The sequence below is a fragment of the Oncorhynchus nerka genome, linkage group LG13 (genome assembly GCF_034236695.1).
Source record: "Oncorhynchus nerka isolate Pitt River linkage group LG13, Oner_Uvic_2.0, whole genome shotgun sequence".
NCBI lineage: Eukaryota > Metazoa > Chordata > Actinopteri > Salmoniformes > Salmonidae > Oncorhynchus > Oncorhynchus nerka.
In genome coordinates, this window is record NC_088408.1 from 87,254,791 (window position 1) to 87,271,719 (window position 16,929).

Consider the following 16,929-nt stretch of genomic DNA (forward strand, 5'->3'; position numbering starts at 1 on the left):
ACAGAACTCTAGGGGCTAGGGGTGTTATAACAGAACTCTAGGGGGCTAGGGTGTTATAACAGAACTCTAGGGGCTAGGGGTGTTATAACATAACTTTAGGGTAGGTGTGTTATAACAGAACTCTAGGGGCTAGGGGTGTTATAACAGAACTCTAGGGGGCTAGGGTGTTATAACAGAACTCTAGGGGCTAGGGGTGTTATAACATAACTAGGGGGCTAGGAGTGTTATAACATAACTTTAGGGTAGGTGTGTTATAACAGAACTCTAGGGGGCTAGGAGTGTTATAACAGAACTCTAGGGGCTAGGGTGTTATAACAGAACTCTAGGGGCTAGGGTGTTATAACAGAACTCTAGGGGGCTAGGGGTGTTATAACATAACTTAGGGGTAGGTGTGTTATAACAGAACTCTAGTGTAGGGGTGTTATAACAGAACTCTAGGGTAGGGTATTATAACAGAACTCTAGGGGGCTAGGGTGTTATAACAGAACTCTAGGGGGCTAGGGTGTTATAACAGAACTCTAGGGGGCTAGGGTGTTATAACAGAACTCTAGGGGGCTAGGGTGTTATAACAGAACTCTATGGTAGGGGTATTATAACAGAACTCTAGGGTATGGGCGTTATAACAGAACTCTAGGGGGCTAGGGTGTTATAACAGAACTCTAGGGGGCTAGGGGTATTATAACAGAATTCTAGGGTATGGGCGTTATAACAGAACTCTAGGGGGCTAGGGTGTTATAACAGAACTCTAGGGTAGGGCGTTATAACAGAACTCTAGTGTAGGGGTGTTATAACAGAACTCTAGGGTAGGGGTATTATAACAGAACTCTAGGGGGCTAGGGTGTTATAACAGAACTCTAGGGGGCTAGGGTGTTATAACAGAACTCTAGGGGGCTAGGGTGTTATAACAGAACTCTAGGGGGCTAGGGTGTTATAACAGAACTCTATGGTAGGGGTATTATAACAGAACTCTAGGGTATGGGCGTTATAACAGAACTCTAGGGGGCTAGGGTGTTATAACAGAACTCTAGGGGCTAGGGTATTATAACAGAATTCTAGGGTATGGGCGTTATAACAGAACTCTAGGGGGCTAGGGTGTTATAACAGAACTCTAGGGTAGGGGCGTTATAACAGAACTCTAGTGTAGGGGTGTTATAACAGAACTCTAGGGTAGGGGTATTATAACAGAACTCTAGGGGCTAGGGTGTTATAACAGAACTCTAGGGGCTAGGGTATTATAACAGAATTCTAGGGTATGGGTGTTATAACAGAACTCTAGGGTAGGGGTGTTATAACAGAACTCTAGTGTAGGGGTATTATAACAGAACTCTAGGGTATGGGCGTTATAACAGAACTCTAGGGTAGGGGCGTTATAACAGAACTCTAGGGTAGGGGTGTTATAACATAACTCTAGGGTAGGGGTGTTATAACAGAACTCTAGGGTAGGGGTGTTATAACAGAAGTCTAGGGTAGGGGTGTTATAACAGAACTCTAGGGTAGGGGGTTTATAACAGAACTCTAGGGTAGGGGTGTTATAACAGAACTCTAGGGTAGGGGTGTTATAACAGAACTCTAGGGTAGGGGTGTTATAACAGAACTCTAGTGTAGGGGTGTTATAACAGAACTCTAGGGGGCTAGGGTGTTATAACAGAACTCTAGGGGGCTAGGGTGTTATAACAACTCTAGGGGGCTAGGGTGTTATAACAGAACTCTAGGGTATGGGCGTTATAACAGAACTCTAGGGGGCTAGGGTGTTATAACAGAACTCTAGGGTATGGGCGTTATTACAGAACTCTAGGGTAGGGGTGTTATAACAGAACTCTAGGGTAGGGGTGTTATAACAGAACTCTAGTGTAGGGGTGTTATAACAGAACTCTATGGTAGGGGTATTATAACAGAACTCTAGGGTATGGGCGTTATAACAGAACTCTAGGGGCTAGGGTATTATAACAGAACTCTAGGGTATGGGCGTTATAACAGAACTCTAGGGGCTAGGTGTGTTATAACAGAACTCTAGGGGGCTAGGGTGTTATTACAGAACTCTAGGGGGCTAGGGGTGTTATAACATAACTCCAGGGGCTAGGGTGTTATAACAGAACTCTAGGGGGCTAGGGGTGTTATAACAGAACTCTAGGGGGCTAGGGTGTTATAACAGAACTTTAGAGTAGGGGTGTTATAACAGAACTCTAGGGGGCTAGAGGTGTTATAACAGAACTCTAGGGGGCTAGGGGTGTTATAACAGAACTCTAGGGGGCTAGGGGTGTTATAACAGAACTCTAGGGGGCTAGGGGTGTTATAACAGAACTCTAGGGGGCTAGGGTGTTATAACAGAACTCTAGGGGGCTAGGGGTGTTATAACATAACTTTAGGGTAGGTGTGTTATAACAACTCTAGGGGGCTAGGGGTGTTATAACAGAACTCTAGGGGGCTAGGGGTGTTATAACAGAACTCTAGGGGGCTAGGGGTGTTATAACATAACTAGGGGGCTAGGAGTGTTATAACATAACTTTAGGGTAGGTGTGTTATAACAGAACTCTAGTGTAGGGGTGTCATAACAGAACTCTAGGGTAGGGGTATTATAACAGAACTCTAGGGGGCTAGGGTGTTATAACAGAACTCTAGGGGGCTAGGGGTGTTATAACAGAACTCTAGGGGGCTAGGGTGTTATAACAGAACTCTAGGGGGCTAGGGTGTTATAACAGAACTCTATGGTAGGGGTATTATAACAGAACTCTAGGGTATGGGCGTTATAACAGAACTCTAGGGGGCTAGGGTGTTATAACAGAACTCTAGGGGGCTAGGGTATTATAACAGAATTCTAGGGTATGGGCGTTATAACAGAACTCTAGGGGGCTAGGGTGTTATAACAGAACTCTAGGGTAGGGGCGTTATAACAGAACTCTAGGGTAGGGGTGTTATAACAGAACTCTAGGGGGCTAGGGGTGTTATAACATAACTTTAGGGTAGGTGTGTTATAACAGAACTCTAGGGGCTAGGGGTGTTATAACAGAACTCTAGGGGGCTAGGGTGTTATAACAGAACTCTAGGGGGCTAGGGGTGTTATAACATAACTAGGGGGCTAGGAGTGTTATAACATAACTTTAGGGTAGGTGTGTTATAACAGAACTCTAGGGGGCTAGGGTGTTATAACAGAACTCTAGGGGGCTAGGGTGTTATAACAGAACTCTAGGGGCTAGGGGTGTTATAACAGAACTCTAGGGGGCTAGGGTGTTATAACATAACTTTAGGGTAGGTGTGTTATAACAGAACTCTAGTGTAGGGGTGTTATAACAGAACTCTAGGGTAGGGGTATTATAACAGAACTCTAGGGGGCTAGGGTGTTATAACAGAACTCTAGGGGGCTAGGGTGTTATAACAGAACTCTAGGGGGCTAGGGTGTTATAACAGAACTCTAGGGGGCTAGGGTGTTATAACAGAACTCTATGGTAGGGGTATTATAACAGAACTCTAGGGTATGGGCGTTATAACAGAACTCTAGGGGGCTAGGGTGTTATAACAGAACTCTAGGGGGCTAGGGTATTATAACAGAATTCTAGGGTATGGGCGTTATAACAGAACTCTAGGGGGCTAGGGTGTTATAACAGAACTCTAGGGTAGGGGCGTTATAACAGAACTCTAGTGTAGGGGTGTTATAACAGAACTCTAGGGTAGGGGTATTATAACAGAACTCTAGGGGGCTAGGGTGTTATAACAGAACTCTAGGGGGCTAGGGTATTATAACAGAATTCTAGGGTATGGGTGTTATAACAGAACTCTAGGGTAGGGGTGTTATAACAGAACTCTAGTGTAGGGGTATTATAACAGAACTCTAGGGTATGGGCGTTATAACAGAACTCTAGGGTAGGGGCGTTATAACAGAACTCTAGGGTAGGGGTGTTATAACATAACTCTAGGGTAGGGGTGTTATAACAGAACTCTAGGGTAGGGGTGTTATAACAGAAGTCTAGGGTAGGGGTGTTATAACAGAACTCTAGGGTAGGGGGTTTATAACAGAACTCTAGGGTAGGGGTGTTATAACAGAACTCTAGGGTAGGGGTGTTATAACAGAACTCTAGGGTAGGGGTGTTATAACAGAACTCTAGTGTAGGGGGTGTTATAACAGAACTCTAGGGGCTAGGGTGTTATAACAGAACTCTAGGGGCTAGGGTGTTATAACAACTCTAGGGGCTAGGGGTGTTATAACAGAACTCTAGGGTATGGGCGTTATAACAGAACTCTAGGGGGCTAGGGTGTTATAACAGAACTCTAGGGTATGGGCGTTATTACAGAACTCTAGGGTAGGGGTGTTATAACAGAACTCTAGGGGGCTAGGGGTGTTATAACATAACTCTAGGGGGCTAGGGGTGTTATAACAGAACTCTAGGGGCTAGGGTGTTATAACAGAACTCTAGGGGGCTAGGGGTGTTATAACATAACTTTAGGGTAGGTGTGTTATAACAACTCTAGGGGGCTAGGGTGTTATAACAGAACTCTAGGGGGCTAGGGGTGTTATAACAGAACTCTAGGGGGCTAGGGGTGTTATAACATAACTAGGGGCTAGGAGTGTTATAACATAACTTTAGGGTAGGTGTGTTATAACAGAACTCTAGTGTAGGGGTGTTATAACAGAACTCTAGGGTAGGGGTATTATAACAGAACTCTAGGGGGCTAGGGTGTTATAACAGAACTCTAGGGGGCTAGGGTGTTATAACAGAACTCTAGGGGCTAGGTGTTATAACAGAACTCTAGGGGGCTAGGGTGTTATAACAGAACTCTATGGTAGGGGTATTATAACAGAACTCTAGGGTATGGGCGTTATAACAGAACTCTAGGGGGCTAGGGTGTTATAACAGAACTCTAGGGGCTAGGGTATTATAACAGAATTCTAGGGTATGGGCGTTATAACAGAACTCTAGGGGCTAGGGTGTTATAACAGAACTCTAGGGTAGGGCGTTATAACAGAACTCTAGGGTAGGGGTGTTATAACAGAACTCTAGGGGCTAGGGGTGTTATAACATAACTTTAGGGTAGGTGTGTTATAACAGAACTCTAGGGGCTAGGGGTGTTATAACAGAACTCTAGGGGGCTAGGGGTGTTATAACAGAACTCTAGGGGGCTAGGGGTGTTATAACATAACTAGGGGGCTAGGAGTGTTATAACATAACTTTAGGGTAGGTGTGTTATAACAGAACTCTAGGGGGCTAGGAGTGTTATAACAGAACTCTAGGGGGCTAGGGGTGTTATAACAGAACTCTAGGGGGCTAGGGTGTTATAACAGAACTCTAGGGGGCTAGGGGTGTTATAACATAACTTTAGGGTAGGTGTGTTATAACAGAACTCTAGTGTAGGGGTGTTATAACAGAACTCTAGGGTAGGGGTATTATAACAGAACTCTAGGGGGCTAGGGTGTTATAACAGAACTCTAGGGGGCTAGGGTGTTATAACAGAACTCTAGGGGCTAGGGTGTTATAACAGAACTCTAGGGGGCTAGGGTGTTATAACAGAACTCTATGGTAGGGGTATTATAACAGAACTCTAGGGTATGGGCGTTATAACAGAACTCTAGGGGGCTAGGGTGTTATAACAGAACTCTAGGGGCTAGGGTATTATAACAGAATTCTAGGGTATGGGCGTTATAACAGAACTCTAGGGGCTAGGGTGTTATAACAGAACTCTAGGGTAGGGCGTTATAACAGAACTCTAGTGTAGGGTGTTATAACAGAACTCTAGGGTAGGGGTATTATAACAGAACTCTAGGGGCTAGGGTGTTATAACAGAACTCTAGGGGCTAGGGTATTATAACAGAATTCTAGGGTATGGGTGTTATAACAGAACTCTAGGGTAGGGGTGTTATAACAGAACTCTAGTGTAGGGGTATTATAACAGAACTCTAGGGTGTATGGGCGTTATAACAGAACTCTAGGGTAGGGGCGTTATAACAGAACTCTAGGGTAGGGGTGTTATAACATAACTCTAGGGTAGGGGTGTTATAACAGAACTCTAGGGTAGGGGTGTTATAACAGAAGTCTAGGGTAGGGGTGTTATAACAGAACTCTAGGGTAGGGGTTTATAACAGAACTCTAGGGTAGGGGTGTTAACAGAACTCTAGGGTAGGGGTGTTATAACAGAACTCTAGGGTAGGGGTGTTATAACAGAACTCTAGTGTAGGGGTGTTATAACAGAACTCTAGGGGGGCTAGGGTGTTATAACAGAACTCTAGGGGGCTAGGGTGTTATAACAACTCTAGGGGCTAGGGTGTTATAACAGAACTCTAGGGTATGGGCGTTATAACAGAACTCTAGGGGCTAGGGTGTTATAACAGAACTCTAGGGTATGGGCGTTATTACAGAACTCTAGGGTAGGGTGTTATAACAGAACTCTAGGGTAGGGGTGTTATAACAGAACTCTAGTGTAGGGGTGTTATAACAGAACTCTATGGTAGGGGTATTATAACAGAACTCTAGGGTATGGGCGTTATAACAGAACTCTAGGGGGCTAGGGTATTATAACAGAACTCTAGGGTATGGGCGTTATAACAGAACTCTAGGGGGCTAGGTGTGTTATAACAGAACTCTAGGGGCTAGGGGTGTTATTACAGAACTCTAGGGGGCTAGGGGTGTTATAACATAACTCCAGGGGGCTAGGGGTGTTATAACAGAACTCTAGGGGCTAGGGGTGTTATAACAGAACTCTAGGGGGCTAGGGGTGTTATAACAGAACTTTAGAGTATGGGTGTTATAACAGAACTCTAGGGGGCTAGGGTGTTATAACAGAACTCTAGGGGGCTAGGGTGTTATAACAGAACTCTAGGGGCTAGGGTGTTATAACAGAACTCTAGGGGGCTAGGGGTGTTATAACAGAACTCTAGGGGGCTAGGGTGTTATAACAGAACTCTAGGGGCTAGGGTGTTATAACAGAACTTTAGGGTAGGTGTGTTATAACAACTCTAGGGGCTAGGGTGTTATAACAGAACTCTAGGGGGCTAGGGGTGTTATAACAGAACTCTAGGGGGCTAGGGGTGTTATAACATAACTAGGGGCTAGGAGTGTTATAACATAACTTTAGGGTAGGTGTGTTATAACAGAACTCTAGGGTAGGGGTGTTATAACAGAACTCTAGGGTAGGGGTGTTATAACAGAACTCTAGGGGGCTAGGGTGTTATAACAGAACTCTAGGGGGCTAGGGGTGTTATAACAGAACTCTAGGGGGCTAGGGTGTTATAACAGAACTCTAGGGGGCTAGGGTGTTATAACAGAACTCTATGGTAGGGGTGTTATAACAGAACTCTAGGGTATGGGTGTTATAACAGAACTCTAGGGGGCTAGGGTGTTATAACAGAACTCTAGGGGCTGGGTATTATAACAGAACTCTAGGGTATGGGCGTTATAACAGAACTCTAGGGGCTAGGGTGTTATAACAGAACTCTAGGGTAGGGTGTTATAACAGAACTCTAGGGTAGGGGTGTTATAACAGAACTCTAGGGTAGGGGTGTTATAACAGAACTCTAGGGTAGGGTGTTATAACAGAACTCTAGGGGCTAGGGTGTTATAACAGAACTCTAGGGGCTAGGGTGTTATAACAGAACTCTAGGGTATGGGTGTTATAACAGAACTCTAGGGTAGGGGTGTTATAACAGAACTCTAGGTGTAGGGGTGTTATAACAGAACTCTAGGGTAGGGGTGTTATAACAGAACTCTAGGGTAGGGGTGTTATAACAGAACTCTAGGGTAGGGGTGTTATAACAGAACTCTAGGGTAGGGGTGTTATAACAGAACTCTAGGGTAGGGGTGTTATAACAGAAGTCTAGGGTAGGGTGTTATAACAGAACTCTAGGGTAGGGGTGTTATAACAGAACTCTAGGGTAGGGGTGTTATAACAGAACTCTAGGGTAGGGGTGTTATAACAGAACTCTAGGGTAGGGGTGTTATAACAGAACTCTAGGGTAGGGGTGTTATAACAGAACTCTAGGGGTAGGGTGTTATAACAGAACTCTAGGGGCTAGGGTGTTATAACAGAACTCTAGGGGGCTAGGGTGTTATAACAGAACTCTAGGGTATGGGCGTTATAACAGAACTCTAGGGGCTAGGGTGTTATAACAGAACTCTAGGGTATGGGTGTTATAACAGAACTCTAGGGTAGGGTGTTATAACAGAACTCTAGGGTAGGGGTGTTATAACAGAACTCTAGGGTAGGGGTGTTATAACAGAACTCTAGGGGTAGGGGTGTTATAACAGAACTCTAGGGCTATGGGTGTTATAACAGAACTCTAGGGGGCTAGGGTGTTATAACAGAACTCTAGGGGGCTAGGGTGTTATAACAGAACTCTAGGGGGCTAGGGTGTTATAACAGAACTCTAGGGGCTAGGGTGTTATAACAGAACTCTAGGGGCTAGGGTGTTATAACAGAACTCTAGGGGGCTAGGGTGTTATAACAGAACTCTAGGGGGCTAGGGGTGTTATAACAGAACTCTAGGGGCTAGGGTGTTATAACAGAACTCTAGGGTAGGGCGTTATAACAGAACTCTAGGGGCTAGAGGTGTTATAACAGAACTCTAGGGGGTAGGGTGTTATAACAGAACTCTAGGGGCTAGGGTGTTATAACAGAACTCTAGGGGGCTAGGGTGTTATAACAGAACTCTAGGGGGCTAGGGTGTTATAACAGAACTCTAGGGGGGCTAGGGTGTTATAACAGAACTCTAGGGGTAGGGTGTTATAACAGAACTCTAGGGGGCTAGGGTGTTATTATAACAGAACTCTAGGGGGCTAGGGGTGTTATAACAGAACTCTAGGGGGGCTAGGGTGTTATAACAGAACTCTAGGGGGTAGGGTGTTATAACAGAACTCTAGGGTAGGGGTGTTATAACAGAACTCTAGGGGCTAGGGGTGTTATAACAGAACTCTAGGGGCTAGGGTGTTATAACAGAACTCTAGGGGGCTAGGGGTTATAACAGAACTCTAGGGGGCTAGGGTGTTATAACATAACTCTAGGTAGGTGTTATAACAGAACTCTAGGGGGCTAGGGTGTTATAACAGAACTCTAGGGGTAGGGGTGTTATAACAGAACTCTAGGGGCTAGGGTGTTATAACAGAACTCTAGGGTAGGGGTGTTATAACAGAACTCTAGGGCTAGGGTGTTATAACAGAACTCTAGGGGGCTAGGGTGTTATAACAGAACTCTAGGATAGGGTGTTATAACAGAACTCTAGGGGGGTGTTATAACAGAACTCTAGGGTAGGGTGTTATAACAGAACTCTAGGGGCTAGGGTGTTATAACAGAACTCTAGGGTATGGGCGTTATAACAGAACTCTAGGGTCTAGGGGTGTTATAACAGAACTCTAGGGGGGCTAGGGTGTTATAACAGAACTCTAGGGGGCTAGGGTGTTATAACAGAACTCTAGGGGCTAGGGTGTTATAACAGAACTCTAGGGTAGGGTGTTATAACAGAACTCTAGGGGGCTAGGGTGTTATAACAGAACTCTAGGGGGCTAGGGTGTTATAACAGAACTCTAGGGGGCTAGGGTGTTATAACAGAACTCTAGGGGCTAGGAGTGTTATAACAGAACTTTAGGGTAGGGTGTTATAACAGAACTCTAGGGGGCTAGGGGTGTTATAACAGAACTCTAGGGGCTAGGGTGTTATAACAGAACTCTAGGGGCTAGGGTGTTATAACAGAACTCTAGGGGGAACTCTAGGGTGTTATAACAGAACTCTAGGGGCTAGGGTGTTATAACAGAACTCTAGGGGGCTAGGGGTGTTATAACAGAACTCTAGGGGCTAGGGTGTTATAACAGAACTCTAGTATTATAACAGAACTCTAGGTGTGTTATAACAGAACTCTAGGGGGCTAGGGTGTTATAACAGAACTCTAGGGCTAGGGGTGTTATAACAGAACTCTAGGGGGCTAGGGTGTTATAACAGAACTAGGGGCTAGGAGTGTTATAACAGAACTCTAGGGGCTAGGGTGTTATAACAGAACTCTAGGGGCTAGGGTGTTATAACAGAACTCTAGGGGCTAGGGGTGTTATAACAGAACTCTAGGGGGCTAGGGGTGTTATAACAGAACTCTAGGGGCTAGGGGTGTTATAACAGAACTCTTAGGGCTAGGTGTGTTATAACAGAACTCTAGGGGGCTAGGGTGTTATAACAGAACTCTGGGGGCTAGGGGTGTTATAACAGAACTCTAGGGGCTAGGGGTGTTATAACAGAACTTTAGGGCTAGGGTGTTATAACAGAACTCTAGGGGCTAGAGGTGTTATAACATAACTCTAGGGCTAGGTGTGTTATAACAGAACTCTAGGGGGCTAGGGTGTTATAACAGAACTCTAGGGGGCTAGGGTGTTATAACAGAACTCTAGGGGGCTAGGGTGTTATAACAGAACTCTAGGGGAGCTAGGGTGTTATAACATAACTTTAGGGTAGGTGTGTTATAACAGAACTCTAGGGGGCTAGGGTGTTATAACAGAACTCTAGGGGGCTAGGGTGTTATAACAGAACTCTAGGGGGCTAGGGTGTTATAACAGAACTCTAGGGGGCTAGGGAGTGTTATAACATAACTTTAGGGGTAGGTGTGTTATAACAGAACTCTAGGGGGTAGGGGTGTTATAACAGAACTCTAGGGGGCTAGGGTGTTATAACAGAACTCTAGGGGGCTAGGGGTGTTATAACATAACTCTAGGGGGTTAGGAGTGTTATAACAGAACTTTAGGGTAGGTGTGTTATAACAGAACTCTAGGGGGCTAGGGGTGTTATAACAGAACTCTAGGGGGCTAGGGTGTTATAACAGAACTCTAGGGGGCTAGGGTGTTATAACAGAACTCTAGGGGGCTAGGGGTGTTATAACAGAACTCTAGGGGGCTAGGGTGTTATAACAGAACTGTAGAGGTAGAGTGTTATAACACACTCTAGGGGCTAATTATGCACTGTAGTGTCTATACTCTAGGGTGTTATGATCTAACAGGGTCTTTAGGTAGGGTGTTATAACAGAACTCTGAGGGCTAGGGTGTTCCACGTGACTGATGCAGGTACATCCCCACACACACACACCTCATAGGGATTAATTGCACTGTAGTGTCTATACTCTGATCTAACAGGGTCTTTAGGTGTGCGTGTCCCCTTCCACTGACTGATGCAGGTACACACACACACACACCTCATAGGGATTAATTGCACTGTAGTGTCTATACTCTGATCTAACAGGGTCTTTAGGTGTGCGTGGTGTCCCCTTCCACTGACTGATGCAGGTACACACACACACACACACCTCATAGGGATTAATTGCACTGTAGTGTCTATACTCTGATCTAACAGGGTCTTTAGGTGTGCGTGTCCCCTTCCACTAACTGATGCAGGTACACACACACACCAGAGTATATGAGCGGAGTTGAGCAGTTGGAAATCCCACTCATCGCTCACTGAGCGGTCTTTGCACATCGCTCCAGCACTTAACATCCTTTCCCCCACTTAAAATCGCTCCGTGCTCACAGGGAATAAAACTGCTGCTCCAAATTCGCTCCATTCATTTTTGTTGTTGTTGTATATATTTAATAATTTAACAAACACCCCATCTACTTTTGGGACTATGTACCATTTTGTTTAGAAGCAGGCTATCGTAAGATGCTTCAACATTTCAACAACATGTCGTAGCCTACTGAACCAGGACCTACCTAGGTGATAAGTTGTGGCCACTGTGTTAAAAAACAACAGGCTTTTTCTATTGATGATCAGGTGCTTCAGTTAGAACTGAATCTTTTGCGCTCAGTTTTTACAGAATGGGAATGAAAAGAACAGTGATGAAGGAAATGGGTGGACTCCAATCAAGTTATAGAAACAAGGCACTGCATCTCAATGCTAGTGACGTCACTACAGACCCTGGTTAGTTCCCGGGCTGTATCACAACTGGACGTGATTGGGAGTCCCATAGGGCGGCGCACAATTGGCCCAGTGTCATCTGGATTAGAGGAGGGTTTGGCTGGGGTAGGCCGTCATTGTAAAATAAGAACTGATTTGCCTAGTTAAATAAATGTTAAATAAAAAATGTCATCAATGAAAACAGGATGCACTGGAGCTAAATTTTGCGTCTCATAGCAAAGGGTCTGAATACTTATGTAAATAAGGTATTTCTGTAATAAAAAAAATGTTTGCAAATGTATAAAAAATATTTTTTCGCTTTGTCATTGTGGGGTATACTTTCCTAATGCACTGTATACACTGAGTGTACAAAACATTAGGAACACTTTCCTAATGCACTGTATACACTGAGTGCACAAAACATTAGGAACACTTTCCTAATGCACTGTATACACTGAGTGTACAAAACATTAGGAACACTTTCCTAATATTGAGTTGCACCCCTCTTGCCCTCAGAACAGCCTCAATTCGCCAGGGCATGGACTCTATAAGGTATCCAAAACGTTCCACAGGGATGCTGGCCCATGTTGACTCCAGTGGTTCTAACAGTTGTCAAGTTGGCTGGATGTCCTTTGGGTGGTGGACCATTCTTGATACACACAGGAAACTGTGTGCATTGTTGCTGTTCTTGTCACACTCAAACCGGTGCGCCTGGCACCTACTACCATACCCCGTTCAAAGGCACTGAAATATTTTGTCTTGCCCATTCATCCTCTGAATGGCACACATACCCAACCCATGTCTCAAGGCCTAAAAATCCTTTAACCTGTTTCCTCCCCTTCATCTACACCAATTGATTGAATTGGATTTAACAAGTGACATCAATAAGGGATCATATCTTTCACCTGGTCAGTCTGTCATGGAGAGAACAGTTATTAATGTTTTGTACTCTCAGTGTACAGTAGATTGATTGATAAGGTGATTGTTTGTCGTCTCTCTGCAGTGGTCACATCAACCTGACGATGCTGGGAGCCATGCAGGTGTCTAAGATGGGAGACCTGGCCAACTGGATGATCCCGGTACGAGCATCACCATAGTTACTCTCTGTCAGTGTTTCCCCTAGCATTACTTTAGCAGGACGGGCCCCGCTCGGTATCTCTGTTACCCCTGCCTGCAAATGCTGCCCTCTATTTGTCTCAATAGAACATGGTTATTTGCTCAATCAATCAGATGTATTTCATAAAGCTTTTTTTACATCAGCAGTTGCCACAAAGTGCTTATACGGATACCCTGTCTAAAACCCCAAAGAGCAAGCAATGCAGATGTAGAATCACGGTGGCTAGGAAAAACTCCATAGAAGGCTGGAACCTAGGAAGACACCTAGAGAGGAACCAGACTATGAGGGATGGCCAGTCCTCTTCTGGCTGTGCTGGGTAGAGAGAAACCAGGCTCTGAGGGGTTACCCTGTCCCTTGCCCCTTAGCCTGTCCCTTGCCCCTTAGCCTGTCCCTTGCCCCTTAGCCTGTCCCTTGCCCCTTAGCCTGTCCCTTGCCCCTTACCCTGTCCCTTGTTCCTTACCCTGTTCCTTAACCTGTCCCTTGCCCCTTACCCTGTCCCTTGTTCCTTACCCTGTTCCTTAACCTGTCCCTTGCCCCTTACCCTGTCCCTTGCCCCTTACCCTGTCCCTTGCCCCTTACCCTGCTCCTTACCATGTCCCTTGCACCTTACCCTGTCCCTTGCCCCTTACCCTGTCCCTTGTTCCTTACCCTGTTCCTTGCACCTTACCCTGTCCCTTGCCCCTTACCCTGTCCCTTGTTCCTTACCCTGTTCCTTAACCTGTCCCTTGCCCCTTACCATGTCCCTTGCCCCTTACCCTGTCCCTTGCCCCTTACCCTGTCCCTTGCCCCTTACCCTGTCCCTTGCTCCTTACCATGTCCCTTGCTCCTTACCCTGTCCCTTGCTCCTTACGCTGTCCCTTGCTCCTTACCCTGTCCCTTGCTCCTGTCCCTTGCCCCTTACCCTGTCCCTTACCCTGTCCCTTGCTCCTTACCCTGCTCCTTACCATGTCCCTTGCTCCTTACCCTGTCCCTTGCTCCGTACCCTGCCCCTTGCTCCTTACCCTGTCCCTTACCCTGCCCCTTACCCTGCCCCTTACCCGGCCCCTAACCCTGACCCTTGCCCCTTACCCTGTCCCTTGCTCCGTACCCTGTCCCTTGCTCATTACCCTGTCCTTGCCCCTTACCCTGTCCCTTGCCCCTTACCCTGTCCCTTGCTCCTTACCCTGTCCCTTGCTCCTTACCCTGTCCCTTGCTCCTTACCCTGTCCCTTGCTCCTTACCCTGTCCCTTGCCCCTTACCCTGTCCCTTACCCTGTCCCTTGCCCCTTACCCTGTCCCTTGCCCCTTACCCTGCTCCTTACCATGTCCCTTGCACCTTACCCTGCCCCTTGCCCCTTACCCTGTCCCTTGTTCCTTACCCTGTTCCTTAACCTGTCCCTTGCCCCTTACCCTGTCCCTTGCCCTGTCCCTTGCACCTTACCCTGTCCCTTGCCCCTTACCCTGTCCCTTGTTCCTTACCCTGTTCCTTAACCTGTCCCTTGCCCCTTACCCTGTCCCTTGCCCCTTACCCTGTCCCTTGCCCCTTACCCTGTCCCTTGCCCCTTACCCTGTCCCTTGCTCCTTACCATGTCCCTTGCTCCTTACCCTGTCCCTTGCTCCTGTCCCTTGCCCCTTACCCTGTCCCTTGCTCCTTACCCTGCTCCTTACCATGTCCCTTGCTCCTTACCCTGTCCCTTGCTCCTTACCCTGCTCCTTACCATGTCCCTTGCTCCTTACCCTGTCCCTTGCTCCTTGCCCTGCCCCTTACCCTTGCCCTGCCCCTGTCCCTTGCCCCTTACCCTGTCCCTTGCTCCGTACCCTGCCCCTTGCTCCTTACCCTGTCCCTTACCCTGCCCCTTACCCTACCCCCCTTACCCACCCTGTCCCCTAACCCTGACCCTTGCCCCTTACCCTGTCCCTTGCTCCGTACCCTGTCCCTTGCTCCTACCCTGTCCCTTGCCCCTTACCCTGTCCCTTGCCCCTTACCCTGTCCCTTGCTCCTTACCCTGTCCCTTGCTCCTTACCCTGTCCCTTGCTCCTTACCCTGTCCCTTGCCCCTTACCCTGTCCCTTGCCCCTTACCCTGTCCCTTACCCTGTCCCTTGCCCCTTACCCTGCCCCTTACCCTGTCCCTTGCTCCTTACCCTGCCCCTTACCCTGTTTCTTGCTCCTTACCCTGCCCCTTACCCTGTCCCTTGCCCCTTACCCTGTCTCTTGCTCCTTACCCTGCCCTTTACCCTGTTTCTTGCTCCTTACCCTGCCCCTTACCCTGTTCCTTACCCTGTCCCTTGCCCCTTACCCTGTCCCTTGCCCCTAACACTTTCCCTTACCCTGTCCCTTGCCCCTTACCCTGTCCCTTGTCCCTTACCCTGTCCCTTGCCCCTTACCCTGCCCCTTACCCTGTCCCTTGCTCATTACCCTGCCCCTTACCCTGTTTCTTGCTCCTTACCCTGCCCCTTACCCTGTTCTTACCCTGTCCCTTGCCCCTTACCCTGTCCCTTGCCCCTTACCCTGCCCCTTACCCTGTCCCTTGCTCATTACCCTGCCCCCTTACCCTGTTTCTTGCCCCTTACCCTGTCCCTTACCCTGTTCCTTACCCTGTACCCTGTCCCTTTCCCTTGCTCCTGTCCCTGCCCCTTACCCTGTCCCTTGCCCTGTTCCTTACCCTGTTCCTTGCCCCTTACCCTGTCCCTTGCTCCTTACCCTGCCCCTTAACCTGTTCCTTACCCTGTCCCTTGCCCCTTACCCTGTCCCTTGCCCCTTACCCTGCCCCTCACCTTGTCCCCTGCGTGTTTCCCTGTCCCTTGCTCCTTACCCTGCCCCTTGCTCCTTAACCTGTCCCTTACCCTGCCCCTTGCCCCTGCCCCTTACACTGGTCCTTACCCTATCTCCTGCCTCTTGGTCTATAGTTATGACCTGTATTATAGCAATCGGGAGCTGTAATGTAGTGATTGCTCAGTAGGTTGCAGTTATTACCTGAGGGCTCAGCAGATCAACAGGCTGTACCCACTTCCAGACCCTCAGCCGACAAGGTCAAGTAGCAGAGCACAGAAAGGCAGACAGGTATGATGGAGGTTAGTCATTAGACTCACAGTGGCTGATGCAGGGAAGCCTAGCAACACCATCCACAGAGCTACCGGAAGCTGGAGAGGCTGACTGCAGGAACACGCTCAACACAAAATGCATATTGGGCATGGTTTGCTTTTGTTTATGTTCAACTGTTGAGTATGTTCTTGTCTTAATAATAAGAGAAGTAGAGGGGATAGGCAGATAGACAGGCATGCAGACAGATGGATGGCTGGGAACTATAAACCCTTGGCAAAATACCAGATTTGGGTGTAGAATGGTCAAATGACACAGATTAAGCCCAATCCTGGACTAAAAAGCAAAATCCCTATTTAAAAAAAGTTACATGCTTTTTTGTCCAGGACCAGGCTTAAAGGGATACTTTGGGATTTTGGCAATGATGCCCTTTATCTATGTAACGCAATGACTGGAAATCTATGGAATACCAGCAGACCCTATATAGTCATTATGCCTATGCTAGTTAGCAATTGCGCTTGCACTAGTTCGCAACTTCCTTTAAACTGCACACAGAGAAAACTGGTATCCATGAGTTCATCTGACTCTGGGGAAGAAGATAAAGGCCCTCATTGCTAAAACCTGAAGTATCCTGTTTATCTGTGTCCTGGAAACTGGACCTAAGTGTATTATACGGTTATTAATCAGCTCTCTTAGCTTTCCATTAGCTCTTTTTGTCTTTTGTAATTGATAATTAGCTGCTAATTTGATTAACTGTGTTGTTTGACTTCTTTGTCTTAATGGTGATGACACAAAAGGCACTGGACGAGCTCGCTCAGTAAGGACTCTGTCTGACAGTAACACAACAGAGCTACATACACTACCGGTCAAACGTTTTAGAACACCTACTCATTGAAGGGTTGCACTATTTTCTACATTGTAGAGTAATAGTGAAGACATCAGAACTATG

The 16,929-nt window shown here is 46.9% G+C and overlaps 1 protein-coding gene across 2 annotated transcripts in view; it reads left to right on the plus strand.

The window, feature by feature from the left end:
• The window catches only part of LOC115140704 (succinyl-CoA:3-ketoacid coenzyme A transferase 1, mitochondrial-like), a 178,364-nt gene that overhangs the window by 104,582 nt on the left and 56,853 nt on the right, over positions 1-16,929 (plus strand). For both annotated transcript variants that reach the window (XM_065026803.1, XM_065026802.1), the window contains exon 13: positions 12,848-12,923. In XM_065026803.1, coding sequence (XP_064882875.1) covers positions 12,848-12,923 — 76 coding nt within the window. The remainder of the gene's footprint in view (positions 1-12,847; positions 12,924-16,929) is intronic.